The sequence below is a fragment of the Clarias gariepinus genome, chromosome 22 (genome assembly GCF_024256425.1).
Source record: "Clarias gariepinus isolate MV-2021 ecotype Netherlands chromosome 22, CGAR_prim_01v2, whole genome shotgun sequence".
NCBI lineage: Eukaryota > Metazoa > Chordata > Actinopteri > Siluriformes > Clariidae > Clarias > Clarias gariepinus.
In genome coordinates, this window is record NC_071121.1 from 25444562 (window position 1) to 25461771 (window position 17210).

At 40.0% G+C, this 17210-nt stretch overlaps 1 protein-coding gene across 8 annotated transcripts in view; it reads left to right on the forward strand.

Annotated features, from left to right (window-relative positions):
• LOC128510467 (utrophin-like) overlaps positions 1-17210 on the forward strand; it is a 210171-nt gene that overhangs the window by 186875 nt on the left and 6086 nt on the right. For 6 of the 8 annotated variants that reach the window (XM_053482764.1, XM_053482765.1, XM_053482766.1 and 3 more), the window contains 7 exons: positions 3090-3128; positions 3441-3506; positions 5317-5382; positions 11716-11940; positions 12754-12988; positions 14223-14304; positions 15029-15109. In XM_053482764.1, coding sequence (XP_053338739.1) covers positions 3090-3128; positions 3441-3506; positions 5317-5382; positions 11716-11940; positions 12754-12988; positions 14223-14304; positions 15029-15109 — 794 coding nt within the window. The remainder of the gene's footprint in view (positions 1-3089; positions 3129-3440; positions 3507-5316; positions 5383-11715; positions 11941-12753; positions 12989-14222; positions 14305-15028; positions 15110-17210) is intronic. The other 2 variants (XM_053482771.1, XM_053482770.1) reach the window with 2 other exon arrangements.

The window sequence follows — 17210 nt, forward strand, 5'->3', positions numbered from 1 at the left end:
TATGTTTATGGCATTTGACTGACCCATTTTTTTTATCAGAAGGCCTCTGCCTTAACAACCCCCCAGTATTGCATTTAGCACATAAGGGGAATGAAGTACCATTGATAAACTCCGACTGGTCTGATTTTCTCCATAAAATATTCCTAGCATCGCTCCTGAGCGGAAATACAGAGTCTATAAAAATCCCAATTCGCAGGAGAGTATCATATGAAACGACCCTGACCTTCTCTAACAGGTCTAAGTGGTCTGGAGTATCCTCTCAGACAGGCTGACAGGCGCTGAGCCGGGAGGAAGGACGGGTAAATTTAGCCGGATCGCATTCGCAGCGTGCCAGCGCCACATCGAGCTGTGTAATAAAGCCGTTTTCAGAGACAGGGCAGCCTCAAACGGAGAAGTCAATGCCTATTTGGCTTGATGTCGCAGATTTAAAAAGATGCTCACGGATGCTCGGCACGTCTCCCGGCGTCTCCGTGTCCTCAGGGGATGTGCCAGGCGCCGGAAGAACGAAAACACATTCACCTGCTGGCGTTCGTTCGAGGAGCGGCGGTTAATCCGGCCATGTGTTCATTGGGACCCCATTAACCTAGCACCAATGAAACGTTCTTGTTCTGCACCATTTGGTCCTGGAAAGAGAAAAGCTTTTAGTCAGCTTAATGTGGTGAAGTATTAAAGAAGTTCTCATGCTGGAAAAGAAAAGAAGAAGAGCAACACTAACACAATTAATTGGGATGTGATGTGTTTGATGAGAAGTAAAATATCCTACTTTTTTTTTTTGGTTTTGTTTAAAATAAAATTGAATAGAATATATTTCACACTTTTTTTTTATTCCTTAATTAACGTACAGCTTGCAGATAGCTTAGAAAGTCTTAGGAACATGATGGAATTTCTGGAGAGCATTTCCAGCCCCAGTATTAGCTAGGTTTATGAAAAATACAAATCACCCCCATACAACAAAAAAAAGCATGTATTTATAAAACATTAATTTATAGTTGCAGTAGTTGTGCTTACTGTATTCCTTAGTTTGTTACTGAAGTTTAATCTAATCCCAGAAAATCTAATCCCAGAAAATCTAATCTTAGTCGCTAGTCATTAAGCCAAATTAATCTGTTAGCTAAAAGGGTATTATGGCGCTGAAAGAACTTGTTTGAAAAACTGACTTTTGGTCCAGGAACACTTTTGTGTGTGTGTGTGTGTGTCATTTTATCGACACTATACTCTAGCATAGATTCAAGGGACGGAGCTTTGTGAAAATGGACTTGCTTGGAAAATTGTTCCTGTTATGACGGAAAACAAAGTTAAAGCCTTACAGAACACTCACACTGAGGACTTCTGTAAATGCGAAATAATCATCAATTTACAAAAAACAAAACAAAACAAAAAAAAACAGACTTTACGACCAGTCAGAATGAGGACTTTGTGTTAAAAACAGGTTGACTCTCTCTCTTGTTCTTTGAAGCATGAAACATAAGCGCAGGCTGCTTGCTGAGAAACGCGCCCACCTTGCTAATGGCATGCTTATCCATTTTTTTTATTTTGTTTTTGAAAAATCTCAAAAACTGGATCAAAGAATGTCATATGAAATCAACCAATTACATTTTTTCTCTCGGATATGAAACACGTCCAGAATCATAAACTCAGACGTCTCTCGTCTCGAGCGGTTCTCCTTGATTAAACCCGCGGTGCTTTTCACACCTGATGAAGTCAGACTTGTATTTTGTCTCCAATGCTGTGTGTTGGATTTTGATGAAACTAGTTTGGTCAGACGATGTTGTGACCGCGAGCGTCCATGTGCTTTCCGAGGGCACGTGGAAACCGCGGCACTTTAATCACTCGGGTATAAAACGTCTTCGTTTCTGCTCGGAGCTGATTATAGATAATTGCTATAACAGTGCCTGGAGAATGAGTGGGGTGGGAAGAGGGGGCGTCAGGTTATTACGCTTCTGACACGCTAATTCACGGAGGCTTCCGCGTGACCGTGATTGGTCTGATGAGTCATTCGAATCAGGCAGAGAAACTACCTTATGATTAAAGCTAATGGTTTTCCCAGGAGAAACACACACACACACACACACACACACACACACACACACACACACACACACACACACACACACACAGAAAAAAGTAAGGACATGGTGCTCATGGAAATGAGACAGACTAAAAGAAAACGTCCACATTTCTCTCAGATGTTTTGACGGATTGCGAAGAAAAACCCTCCGTTTGACAGAAATGACAATTTAATTACATTTAGCGTTAAGCATTGAGCACTGGGGAAACGTCCATAGAGAAACGTCAACACCGTGTCACAACTAAGGTGCGAGTCTAAGCTTACACAGAAACGGATACTGTGAAGGTTATTTTTTTTCATATTACACTGTGTAATGAGATGTGTAATATGAAATGTGTAACACTGAGATGTGTGAATGTGTGATGAGGTAGCTAAACGGCTAAATTGCATGTTAGCTACAGATGTGGCCATTAAGAATGCGTGTTTTTTCCCGCGAGATGCCACAATTCGGTGCGCCGCGACTTGCTGCAAGCAACAATCGGGAATTTAATTAAATGTGTTGTGTTTCAATGAATATCCGCCAGATGATGCATGGAAGGACTTTATCTAAAAGCCAGACCAAATACAACGAAGAATTGTGTATAATTAGTTAGCATAAAACAATATTGGTTTCAATGCTAAAGCAAATAGCCTGATTAGCTTTAATTGGTGTAGAGAACCACACGATACAATATCATCACGATACCTAGGTGTCAATTTAGGATATAGGTAGCATAACGGTTTTATAATTTATTATTATATTTATAATTATATCCTACCATACAGGACACGGTGCTGTCCGAATATGTAAATATTTTGGGACACCTAAAGGATCATAGAGGAACTGCGGCATTAAATAAAAAAATTAATAAATTGATCGATTCTTCTTTTGAAATGCGTCCGCGTCTCGTACCGCTCTCTCTCTTTATCTTTTGGATCTGACCTCGCCTTGTATGACCTTTGACCCTAAAGATTCTGTCCTCTCTTCCTCTCGTCCTACCCCCCTTCCCACCCCTTCTGGTCCTGTGTGTTTCTCTTGCAGCCCAGTCACTTTGATCAGCATGTGTCCCGAGCAGTATGAGTGAGTATTTATATATACAGCAGATTTACCACACCCGTCCTCCTCTTCCTCCTCAGCCTCCTCTTCCTCACCCACAGAGAGCATGCTGCCTGCACTGATGCATGGATTCACCGGTCCACCTGCACGTCCCTTCCCGTCATCTTTCCATCTCTCTCTCTCTCACTCCCCATTTTAACCTTCTGTATTCTGTCCGTCTTCGACATTAACAGTAGCAGTTCAGTAACTCAGCAGTTTTATTAGCTCGGCTATGTGCTTTTTTTTTTTTAATTATTATTATTATTTTATTTATCTATTATATTTTTCCTCTTATAGGCTGCCTCTGTCACCTCAGCTTCCCCATGACGACACACACTCGAGGATAGAGCAGTACGCCAGCAGGTAATCATCTCTCTTTCTCACTTTCTCTCCAACGAAGACACACTCCGGGCAGTATGGTAATGTGCAACGTATTACACAGTGCAGTTTGCATAATGAAACACCAAGCGGTGTGTGTGTGTGTGTGTGTGTGTGTGTGATTCTCACACACAAACGCACAAAGCGCTAGAATCAGTATTTGGCCTCATTCTTTTGTTATAAGCGCTATCACAGTGTTTTCTGTCTTTTTTTCCTCACACACACACACACACACACACACAAACACTTATTGAAAGTTATTATAGGAGTGTAAATGCTGGCTGCTTCTGAAGCTCGGATCCCATTACGCGGTCTGTTTGGGGGCGAGACGCTAATCCAGACGGCGGGTTTGAGAAATATTCAGCATTATGTGTGTTTATTATGTTTTTTTTTTCCCGTGAGAGATTATTTTCACGCTCAGTATTAAAATCTAAAGAGGAACAGCTTTGATACAGAGGCGTGTTAAACATGGTGTGTAGGCTTAGTGGGATAGCAGTGTGACCTCCTACCTCCAGCGTGGAGGGTTCAAGTCCCGCCTCGGGGTGTGTGTGTGTGTGTGTGTGTGTGCATGGAGTTTGCCTGTTCTCCTCATGCTTTAGGGGGTTTCCTTGGGGTACTCGGGATAATTGACATTCCCAAATTGCCTGTAGTGTGTGTGTGTGTGTGTGTGTGTGCCTTGGATTGAATTGGCACAGCGTCCAGGGTGTACTTGCCTCGTGCCCTGGGACAGCCTCCACCACCCTGTACAGGATAACGCCACAGAGAAAGAGTGAGCAATCTCCATGTTCCACTCGACACACAGCTCATCTCTCCCCGTCTGTTTCAGGAGCTGATCTCTCTTCTGTTTCTTATCTCTCTTCTTTCCCTGAGTAGGCTTTCTCACACACACTTACACACACACACACACACACACACACACACACACACCTCCTGTGTGATCACACCGGAATTCTGATTAGAAATTTATATCTGATGCTCAGCATCTGTTCCTCAGAATGAAAGTGAAAAATAACATACGGCTCGTGTAAAGCTGCTGCGCTGGTGCTGGTTCTGTTTAATGGAAACTCGTGACATGTTACAGTCCGCTCTTTCTCTCTCTCTCTCTCTCTCTCTCTCTCTCTCTTTCTTTCTCTCTCTCTCTCTTTTCTCTCATTCCTACTTTTGTTCTCCCTTAAATATCTCTCGCTCATTATATCTCTCTTTTTCTTTGTTAAAATTCTCTCCTTCTCTGATTCTCATCTCTCTTTCATGTTTTATTTGTCTCTCAAAAATATAATTTCTCTCTCTCTCTCTCTCTCTCTCTCTCTCTCGCTCGTTCTCTCGCTCTCTCTCGGTCCTTCTCTCTGCCTGTCTCTCAAAAATCTCTCTGCCTTATCTCTCTTTCACACCTTTTCTGTCTCTCTCTATTTTCTTTTTTATCCCTTTCTCAAATCGCTCACTCTGCCTCCTGTCTTTTTCACTTTTTTTCTCGCTCTCTGTCTCTCTATTCCTGAAATCTCACTCTGTTTCTTTCTGTCCTAATCTCTCACACATTTTCTTGGTCTCACTGTATCAAAAACTCTCTCACAAACAGACTTTTTCTCTCTTTTTCTCTTTCTGTATCTTTGTCTTTCTTAATCCATCTGTTTCTCTCTTCATCTTATTGTCGAAAATCTCTGACTTTCTCTGTATTTCTTTCTTTCTGTCCATTGCTTTTTTGTCTTTCTCTCTCTCTCGTTGTCTCTCTTACGAGAATCTCCGTTACTCACTACACTATGTGTGTGTTTCTCATGATGTCTCTCTCTGTATCTCTCAGGTTGGCTCAGATGGAGCGCTCTAACGGTTCTCTGCCTACAGACAGCAGCTCGGCCACTGGAAGCATGTACGTATTCAAACTCCTTTACCCATAATGCATTAGTGCTCCATTCTTCTCTTCCTCTAAATTATCTAATTTTGTAAAATATATATTTTTAATCTGCTGAACAATTTATAGCAGCGGTTCCTCGAAGGACATCGAGGTGCAGGGATTTTTCAGAAAGCATAAATAAATACACACACACACACACACACACACACACACACACACACACACACACACACACACAAACAGTACTCCTTTTAATCTGTGTTAACACTTGACATTGTCCTGGACAGTGTGTGTGTGTGTGTGTCTGCACTCTACCTACATTAGATAACAGGCTCCGTCTCCGTCTCAGCAGACTGATGATGATGATGATGATGACGACTGTGCTCGGAAAGAAGAATAAGCCAATTAAACATAATAAACGTCTGGCCGTGTGTCGGAATCGTAATAACTACTTTAGAGCGCAGAGGAGACAGTCTTGAAATGAAGTTAGAGTTTGTGTGTGTGTGGCACAGACTTAGATGCACGTGGTCTCTCTGAATAACTCTCTCGAGCAGAGCCAGAGGACGTGATGCACGTATAAATCTTCCCCCGACTCAAACGTCGGACAGTAAACACATCGAACCCAAACAATCTGTGCACCGAGTGTAATATTAGACTGTCGGATGATCAGAAACATCAACCAGCTAACAGTCAGTGCTAACGGGTTAAGTACGTAGCAAATGCAACCCCCCCCCACAAAAAAAACGTTATGGTATTTACAAACAACGGAAAATCACAGCGGCTGCGGAAACGTGACAGAATAATCCAGAACGTCAACATTTCTGTCAGATGTGTGGGTTAAATCATAAAAAACGCCTTCGTTTGACTGATACGACAGCGTGTATGTGTAAAGCAAATCGCATCACCTGCTAGCATCTCCACCATGATGAGAAGCGTTTTAGGAGAAAGAAGTACAGCGCAAAGTATTTTACTTTAAGAGATAGTTAATTGTTGTTGTTTTTCTGTTTTAAATCAAAAATTTCAAAATTAAGCTGCTTATAAGTACAATAGAGTTGGTTTGGTGGTTATTAGTTTTCCTGCTCTGCACAGCGGAAAATTACCAGAACACGAATACAAAGTAGGTATTCAGGGCTAAATTCTACAACCCTCCTTCCGCACAATACATTTATTTATTCCAAAGTTCAGCTGAGACTCATATGAAGCTTTAGTCTCACTGAGATGAATCGAGTTCAAAGTTATGTACAAACTTAAATCTTTTCTTTCACCGTTAGCCGTTTAGCCATATGGCTAGTTTTGACTGCGTGTAGCTTAGCAGGACTGCTGGATCTTTCACGCTACTCAGGTTCTGGGTAATAAAGTTCACTCTCAGCGTGCGGAGCAGGAAGACTTACAGTATAACGACCAAGACCTATTGTAATATAATTAATAAAATCAATTCTGATTTAAGACAGATAATAAAAAAAAAAACTTTCTCTTTATTCACCACTAAGATTTATAGATGTAAGTTTAAACACTTTTTTAAAATGTTTCTTAAAATCAAGTTACAGCAGTAAACAACTGTAGTGACATCGATACTTATATTGGAAAGGTTATTCATTCATTTACTTATATGTAGGGCTGGTCCGAATATTATTTTTTATACTACGAGTATTCGTAGTGATCAACATCGAATATTTGAAGCTTCAATGGGAGGGGGCTGAATATATTTTTATCTCTAATAAAGGCAGGAATCTCTCTGTGTGTGTCTGTCTGTTGCATTTTAATGTCGTGAACGGTTCATCCAACTGCTGCGGATGCAAGGGAGTGCAAAGTCACATTTTTGTGTAATATGGATACAGGCAAGTTGTCATGAACTAACCTGAGTAGACCAGAAGACGTAGCTTTAGCGGTTAGCCCTTTGTAGCGTGAATGGCAAACCCAAACGCGGAGTGACACGAGTAGGCAGGATAACCACGCGATTGTTTTTAAGGACTCCCTCGAATGGGGAGCAAGGGATAAACACAATTGAACCTGCGTCCTATTAACACACACTCAATCTGAAAGCAAACCCAAGAAAATGAGTATTTCAAGAATCGGCGAAAGCGTCCGAAGCGACATGGGCGAACTCAGTGACTGAGCGATGTGACCGCATTATTTCCGGGTCCTAGTGCCGGTCGCGGACCGAGTGTGCATGACACAAGTTTGCCGCAAGGGCTAGTCATTTAAGCGCGAATGAGAACCGTTTCGCAGGGGTTAAAAAAATGTTTCCCCCGAATATTCGAATCTCAGAATGAAAAATCTAATGCCATCCCTCCGAGCAAATATTCGAATATTCAAATATTCTGGTCCAGCCCTACTTGTATGTATATTTTTTAAAATCCCATTGGTTTAACATTTAATTGGCTCTGATCAGCGCTGATGTGGCCCCTAAATCCACGTTTTTATTCTTTTTTTTTCGTCTTACTATTATTATTATTGTTGTTGTTGTTGTTCTTGTTTGTTTGTGGTAGTGATTCATTTTATTAGTTTGTTCGCCAAACTTGGTATTAGTATTATTATTTAAATTAATGATCATAAACTATTATTATTATTATTATTATTATTACATTTTATTATTATAATTATTTACATGTGGACGGCACCTCCAGGGTCAAGGATTTTATTCCCGTGCTTCATGAAATTCCTCCAGATACTTCTAGGTTCCTTCCACACTGTAAAGACACACAAGTTATGTTAATTGGCGTTCCCAAATTGCTCATAGTATGTGTGATGGATTGGCACTCTATCCTGGGTGTACCAAGCCTGGAAAGAGTACCATGTGTACCACGTTTCTCCGGGGCACCGTGCTTCCCACGACCCTGTACACAGGATAAGCGGTATAGAAGATAAATTACGTGTTTACATTAGACATATTTTCCTGGCTACTTAAGCTTCCAGAGATCTGTTGCTCTTCCACAGATAGCTTAGAGTCTCATGTGTTTCATTACACGGAACCTACACGGAACAAGGAAGTAAGCCGTACTGACCATGTCGTGTCTTCTTGAAATTTTCGCCGTTTGATGTAAACAAAATGGAGGTGAGGCTGTAGGAACTCTGGAGATGTGTCATCCGAGCAGAAGGTCATTAAACAGTCGCTAATCTCCTAAACGACATCTGAGTCGTTTGAGCGGCTGATGATGATGATGATGATAATGAGTGCACGAAGGGAGAACGAAGGCGACGGTTAGAATAGAAATAGAGCAAAAGCAGGAGCCGAAGATGCAAAAGACGCAGGAGCCGAGGATGAAACTACGGGTCAGCTTGTTAGCTAAAGGTCAAGCGGCATACTAAGTCATGTTTCTGTCCTTAGAATGGTGCCAACTGACTGAACCTGGTGGCGCATTAGCAGGTAGCATGACTGATTTTTAAATAAGCAAGGTCAAACGTCCGCGCACATTCTTTGTAGTCTCGCAGGTAAAAAAAATCCAAGATGGCCAATTAAGCGCGGTAGGATCTGCTTACTTTTTTAAACTGCTACGCTTGCTTGTAGGGTCGCCATTTTCGTTGCTAGGCAACACAATCAAACAGTTATGTATATCTATAGGTATACAGTATCTGATCTACTATTCTCTCAATGTAAAAAGAGAGAAAAAACCTGATCCTACATGATAACCAACTAAAGGAAAAATTTCCCATTAACTTTGTTCTCGGTACTTTCCAGAACATAAAAGCTTTTTTTGTAAAAATGGAAAAAGGAAAAGGAACGAATTGAGTGAGACGATCGAGACAGAGAGACGCAGACAGACAGGTGGTGTTGAGGGAGCCGAGCCGGCGATGGCTTTTATAGATTGAGCCTGATTGAGGGCGAGCGTTACTCCTCTGAGACCTACACTACATCTGAACTCCTTTCTAGCGCTCGCTATTCCCTTAGGTATTCCCTCTTATCTTTCTTTTATGTATAGTAGCTTTCTCACCTCTCCTTTCTACTCGTCTTTCTCACCCGGGTCTGTTTAATATCTCTACTCCAAATTGTCTCGTCTAATCCGGTGACGTGTCGAGCTCAGGCTGTGTCTCAATAACGAGTTTGCTTTGAGATTGTCTTCTTATCGGGATGTTGGCTCGTTGCTTTGATCTGAAGCTCGGTAATCTGGATGATTACACGCCGAGTGGTAATGTGTCCTGAACAGGAGCGAGTCCAGCGGCTATCCACGCGACAAACCCGAGCCACGTCCTTACTTTTACATCTGGGATCAAACAACAAATAGTAAAGTTTCACTGATTTTTAATATCCAGTTAATCAAAATAAGGTAAAGATTATCTAATAAGTATTAAATAAATAAATGATTTCCACAGGATCTGGGTATGAGCCTTGTTCTCCCCTTTATACTAAACATTATCTTCAGTCACTGCTTCATTTTCTGAATAATTGGTTTAAAATTCAGTGCAAAAATGTGAACCAGAACATTGTGGCATTTCATTATATTGTGCTGGATATGAGAGTTTTTTTTAAAAGCTTTCTTAAAGAATAACTTATTTATTTCTCTTCTAAGGTTCAAATAATTTTCTATTTTATACCTTTCCTTTTTTATTTTTTTTTTAATATAAGATGTCAAATTGTACTTAAACAGTTTATATTTAATTCCATTTATTTATAAAAAAAATTTTTTTTTGCACTTTTTAAAAAATCTGATTTACAAGGGCGTTCAAGTCAAACCAGGACTTGTGATAAAATTTCTTGTCAATAAAGGTGTACTTCAAGCATTTGAGCCTTTTAAAACATTACACATTTGAGCATTTTAAAACAATTAAAAGGTGCAACTGAAGGCCGAACGTGAATGACGATCCTGGCTGAGGTGGCTCGGCAGGCGTTCTTATGAGCATTCAGTGAGTGCGACGTCTGATCCTTGAAAATCGATGGATAACTCGTCTCGCCAACTTGTGGAAGAGACATATTTGTCTGTGAGAACTATACACACAATCGTTCACCAATACCATTTGCACGTTACAGGAACTCGACTGGGAATTATTACAGTCTTGACTCCATATCCAAGACATTTTCACATAATTGGGCAATTGAAGGAGTTCCTGGGAGGCTAGTGTTGCAGACGTGAAGCAGGTGGTCAGATCATGGCGCTGGCGTAGTGAGAAAACTTTTCTACCTTAATGGTATCCAAGCACAATCAAACATCCCGTGTTTGTCTTGAACACCCCTGTAAAAATTCAAGAGAATAAAAATATATATTTATAGTTTAGTTGGTTTCAATGTTTTTTCTCCTTCAAGCATTTCTCTTCAATGTTTTTTTTCTTCCTCTTGAATACCCATAAAACTGAGTTCTTTACTACACCTGCTTATACTGTAATAATGTAATGCAATAATAAGGTTTAATAATGTAAATAAAATGGATTTTTTTTTTTAGGGCAATTTTCACACCGTTTCATATTTACATAAATGTTTCTTGAGGAAGAAAAGGTATTAATGGACTTCCAAAATGATAGTTCAATTGCAGTGGATAAAAAAAAAAAAAAAAAAAGAACGAGCCGAAGCAAATGTGCAACTCCGTCTTTACTACGGTGCATTACTGAGGATGATGATGATGTAGCTCAGGATCGTAGTGTTCTGCAGATTTTAAATCATTTGCGTAATTATGCAAAAGCAACTTTAAATATCATTTTCTGCCATCCGGTATTTGGAGCTTTGGGGGAACCTTTTAAATCTTTACACTCACTTGAACACAAAATGTATACACTCTTTCCAGAGTCACTTTTTCCTAAGGCTATCATAGTAAATTTAATGCCACCGTTGGTAGTAAGTAATACGTTTTTTTTTTATTGTTATTATCCTTTTATATATATTTTTTAATTAATATAACTTGGATAATAAACTGAGTGTTTTTTTAGACTGTAAATGTTTGTTTTATGAGAAACTTTTATCATAAATATAATTGTTTTTATATTACTCTATTTTGAATTTATACTGAAAATGCAAACGCCATTATTTTTGTATTTTATGAAACCATAAAAAACACAATTATGATGTTTTTTGTTGTTGTGTTTTTTTAATTAAAATAATAATTAATAATTTTAATTTATAGTCATACAGCTTTAACCAAGCAGTTGATAAATTTTAATAGCAACATACAGTATTCTGAGTGTTTAAGTGCTTAACAAAAAAGTGCTAATACTGGAGACTCCTTTATACATACAGGAAAATTTCATCATATCTACTGTTAAAATTAACACTCTCCAACCAATCCAAATGAAGAATACCCCAGCGCTGTAATATAACTGATGTTTAAAGTGATACAACTGAATTATACTACTATTATTATTACTACTACTACTACTACTAATAATAATAATAATAATAATGCTAATAATAATTGTGTTCAGGGACGAGGAGCACGCATTGATCTTGCAGTACTGCCAGGCCCTTGGTGCCGAGGGTGCGTCCTGCAGCCAGCCTCAAAGTCCCGCCCACACGCCCAAATACAACACTGTGAGCACCCACGGCTCCATACAGGTGCTTCAGAGCCCGGCCCAGATCCTGCAGGCTGTAGAACGGGAGGAGAGAGGAGAGCTGGAGCGCATCATCACTCGCCTGGAGGAGGAGCAACGGTAAACGAATGGGCTGTCTGTCAAAAAACACAGAAAGTCACACCCACTTTACCTGCTAAAAATGCTGCACAATGGCTCGCTGTGAAGCTGTTTGTTAACATATGGATAAAAGTTTCCACTCTGCAAAGTTTAGTAGGGAATAAATTAAAGTGAATCACACTCTTATGTTACGTAACGGCGGAAGAACGTGTTTGCCTTCACCGCTTTGAGGTGAGATCCAGAGGACAAGTGGGAATTTGCAGTGACATTTCAAAGAATGGATTTAAATCTGCTTAGGTGTTTAGGGTTTTAATTAGCTGTAGCGCGTGTGTGTGTGCGTGTGTTTTTTTAAAGAAAGCTGAGAGATTCTTGATGAGTAGTGAAAAGAGAAAGACTAGCAAGTTTTTTCCCATCAGGCAAAGAAACCAAGCTGTTGTCTGAGTGCAAAGTTGTTACTCAAACATTTGAGAGAATCGCACTCTCACATCTGGTGTGTGTCTGTGTGTGAGAGAGAGAAACAGACAAGCAAGCCAAACATCATGAGTGATAAGTGATGCTGCAGATTCTGACTGTGTTGTGAGCAGTGTAACGAGATCACTGGCTGGAATTTTGTTGATTCATAGCCGGTGAGTGTTGTAGCTTTGTGCTGTTTGTTGGTCAGGGTTGGCACACGTCCCAGGAGGTTCGGGAACTCGGATTGACTCGTCAGAGTTCATCGTAAAACAGAACACAAGCTCTCAGCAGCCGTATCTCTCTGAAAACATAATCACAAATGCACTATGTTTATGAGGAACCTGCATTTAAATTATTATTGATGCGTCTGTCTCTCTGTAGGTCTCTGCGCAGGGAGTATGAGCAGCTGCGTGAGCAGCAGAGACAGCGTGGTGCAGAGAGTGTGATGAGCACTGAGAGCACAGAGGGCGCGGTCCCGGATGAGGCCGACCTGCTGGCCGAGGCTAAGCTCCTCCGGCAGCACAAGGGCCGTCTGGAGGCACGTATGCAGATCCTGGAGGATCACAACAAACAGCTGGAGTCTCAGCTCTACCGACTACGCCAGCTCCTGCACCAGGTAACACGCATATTATTTTAATTATTTATATATCCCAATGTTTATTATATTTAAAAAGAGGACTTTTATTTAAACATATACTGTTAGTTAAGCAAACCTGAATATCCTGGCTGGGTCACCCATTAAACACTGAAAAAAATTTTTTTCTTTTGTGCAGAGAGAAAAGTTAGGAGACACAGGGACAGGTCATTCATAACATGCAACTTTATAGTAGGTAATCGTAGTACTGGTATCTATCTTCGTCTCCTGGCTGGCTCGCCAGATATATTTAGTAATTGTTTGTTGGGTGCAGAGAAAAGACAGGAGGTACATTTAATGAAGTAGATATAGATTTCCTCATCCCAGATCACGTAAATAAAATAAACATCATAAAATCATAACTTTATTAAAAATGCTAGTACTGATTAATATGCATACTCGTGTCTCCTAGCTGGCAGCTCATTTTATTTTACATAGCGATTGGACTGCTAGCTCTGACTTACCTCTGGCTCCTGGTTGGTCACCATCAAATGCAGAGAAAAGCCATACTATGTGGGTAGATTAATTTGGATTTAAGTAAACACTGATCACACCCCAGATAATTTTACAGTAGATGTGTATCTAAGCTCATTGCTAATTCACCTACTGTATTAAATGTAATAAATTATTTCTTGGATACGGAAAAAAGGCAGGAGGAACAGGAAGAAAGCTAATACAGTGTTAAGTAGATCTAGATCTTATCATCCTAGCTAGCTTTGCAGTACATTAAAAGATATGACATTGGTTCTAAGCATACCATGGTGAGCCGCTCCTGGCTGGCTCGCCAGCTGTTTGTTACATTAAAGGTAATGAATTACTTCTTAGATGTGTTAGTATTGGCCAGGTTTTGAAAATTACTCAAGCCAAACAAGGTACATCTTCTTTGGCTCTCTGTTTTGAGGACAGCAGGTTTGTCCCTTGATGCATTTGCTTTTTAAGTTGAACCTTAAGCATCTGATATAAAACACCCCCCTTGTGGGAGAAGCTCAATTAAACGGCACAGCTGGGTATTTTTGGCCTGCGTTCATGAGCGTTATTCATTAGGGACGTGAAGCTGTCAGAATCTTTGTGCTAAACGCCACGGCTGGGTTTGACAGGAACAACACAAACATAAACACATGAAGCAGCCAAATGTCTGTGTGTGTTTCCTCAGTAACTTGCGTTTGTGATTGAATTCATTAGCTCATTTGTAACCTTCAACACTCTCTTTATCTAGCCTGAGCTGGATTCTGCAGTTAACGGCGGTTCCTCTTCGGGTTCTCTGAGTCAGGAGGGAAAAGGTCATCCAGAACACAACGGTAAAAAAAAACAACAAACAAAAAAACCCACACACACATAGGTTCATTTGAATGCGCTTCAAATTCTACACTTGAAATGGTTTCTTCTGGTTGGTTGAATGCAAGTTTTCCCCTTTTTCTTTTTTTTCTTGGTGGGGGCTTGTTTTGTTTTGTTTTCCTGGGGCTGGTGCTTGTTTACTTTCCAACATATGATTCCTGGGGCTGGTGCTTGTTTACTTTCCAACATATGATTCTTTCAAGAAATAAAAAATACAACCCATCATTTCCACCACTTTAAGATCTTATTCATTTTTAACTTAAATATATGAATTGATAGTTATTTAACCTCAAATTGAACAGGCTTCTGTTCAGTTATAAAAAAATATATAAATATATAATTTATATCATTTATAAACTTATTAAATAACAATATTTGTTGCTTCTTTAAAACACAGGTTCATGGTTGTGATATTTATATTGCTGTTGTTAACAATAATTCTCAACCATCTCTGCGCAAACATCTTTTTTTTTTTGTATGAACACCAAAAAGATACGTTTTTAGGGTTGCCATGGTGGTGAAATGGCACCATCCCAAAATCAAACATAATTTTTTCGTTCCCGACCAAAGAAACCTGTAAGAATCTTTTGTGGTGGAAATAATGTTAGTGTGTGGGACTGACATTTCTTTCAAATACTTTTGTGTGTGTCTTAATGACTGTGTGTTGGTGTGTGTATGTGTTCTCAGATGATTTTCTGGATCATTCTTCCTCCTCTGATATGACTGACCTTATGGAGCAGATTTATAACAGCTTTCCAACCTGTGCTCGTAAGCCCTAACCCCTCCCTCCCACCCTATTTCTCTCTTTACTCCTCTACTTTTCTCTGTCTCTCTTTTGAGGGAGTGTTTTCCTCAATAACTTTCTGCCATTGTAACTCCTCACACACTTCCACTTCACTGGATTTCTGCCTAGAACAATTCACCCCTGAACAGTAGGCAGTGTTTTCGTATCAAGTTAGTCCAGAGTAAATGAAGGTGAAAGTCCAGGGTCGAACATCCATCAGACATTTTAGTTAAAAATCCATTCTAATCTCTGCTCCAGTGTTCGCTCATTGACCGTCTCGAACATTTCAGAACGAGACATGAGTGGCACAGTTCCAAATGAATGATCCAGTCGAGCTTCACTGGTCTGATCGGTTACACTGAAGTGAGGGCTTTATGGGGTTTCCATTTCTACTCCTGAGGAAACGAGTCTTTAAACATTAGATGGGAAGATGCTTTAAGAGAGAAAAGGATCTGTATTTTCGAGTTTTGCAAACAAAAACAACCTCACCAACATTCGCCACATCACCAACATTTGCAACATCACCAACATTCGCCACATCACCAACTTTCACTACATCACCAGCACCTAAAAAACATTACCAGAACTAAAAACTTTACAAGCACTAACATCACCAGCACTGGGAACATTTCCAACACTAGTAACATCTCCAACACTAGTAACATCTCCAGTAATAGCAAAATCACCATGACTAGCAACATCACTGGCACAACCATCAATAGTAACATCTCCAACACTAGTGAGCTTTAAAACACTAGTGACATAACCACTGGTAGTAACATCACTGTCAGTAGTAACATTACCATTACTAGTAACTTCACCATCACTAGTAACATAACTGGCACTAGTAACATCTTGAACGGTAGTATTATCACCACTGGTAGTAACATCACCATCACTAGTAACATCCCCAACGGTAGTAACATCACCATCACTAGTCACATCACCATCACTAGTCACATCACCATCACTAGTCACATCACCATCCCTAGTAACATCACTATCACTAGTAACATCACTATCACTAGTAACATAACTGGCACTAGTAACATCACCACTAGTAGTAACATCACCACTAGTAGTAACATCACCACTAGTAGTAACATCACCATCGCTAGTAACATCACCATCGCTAGTAACATCACCATCGCTAGTAACATCACCATCGCTAGTAACATAACTAGCACTAGTAACATCTCCAACGGTAGTAATATCACCACTGGTAGTAACATCAACATTACCATTACCGTGATTAGCAACATCATTGGCACTAATAACATCACCAATGATGGTAACATCACCAGCAACATCTCCAACACTAGTAATATCTCTGGTACTAGCACCATTACCATGACTAGCAACATCACTGGCACAACCATCAATAGTAACATCTCCAACACTAGTGAGCTTTAAAACACTAGTGACATAACCACTGGTAGTAACATCACTGTCAGTAGTAACATTACCATTACTAGTAACATCACCATCACTAGTAACATAACTGGCACTAGTAACATCTTGAACGGTAGTATTATCACCACTGGTAGTAACATCACCATCACTAGTAACATCCCCAACGGTAGTAACATCACCATCACTAGTAACATCACCATCACTAGTCACATCACCATCACTAGTCACATCACCATCACTAGTCACATCACCATCCCTAGTAACATCACTATCACTAGTAACATAACTGGCACTAGTAACATAACTGGCACTAGTAACATCACCACTAGTAGTAACATCACCACTAGTAGTAACATCACCACTAGTAGTAACATCACCATCGCTAGTAACATCACCATCGCTAGTAACATCACCATCGCTAGTAACATAACTAGCACTAGTAACATCTCCAACGGTAGTAATATCACCACTGGTAGTAACATCAACATTACCATTACTGTGATTAGCAACATCATTGGCACTAATAACATCACCAATGATGGTAACATCACCAGCAACATCTCCAACACTAGTAACATCTCTGGTACTAGCACCATTACCATGACTAGCAACATCAATGGCACTAGTAACATTACCGTGTCTAGTAACATCTCCAAGGAAAATTGTCCTTGC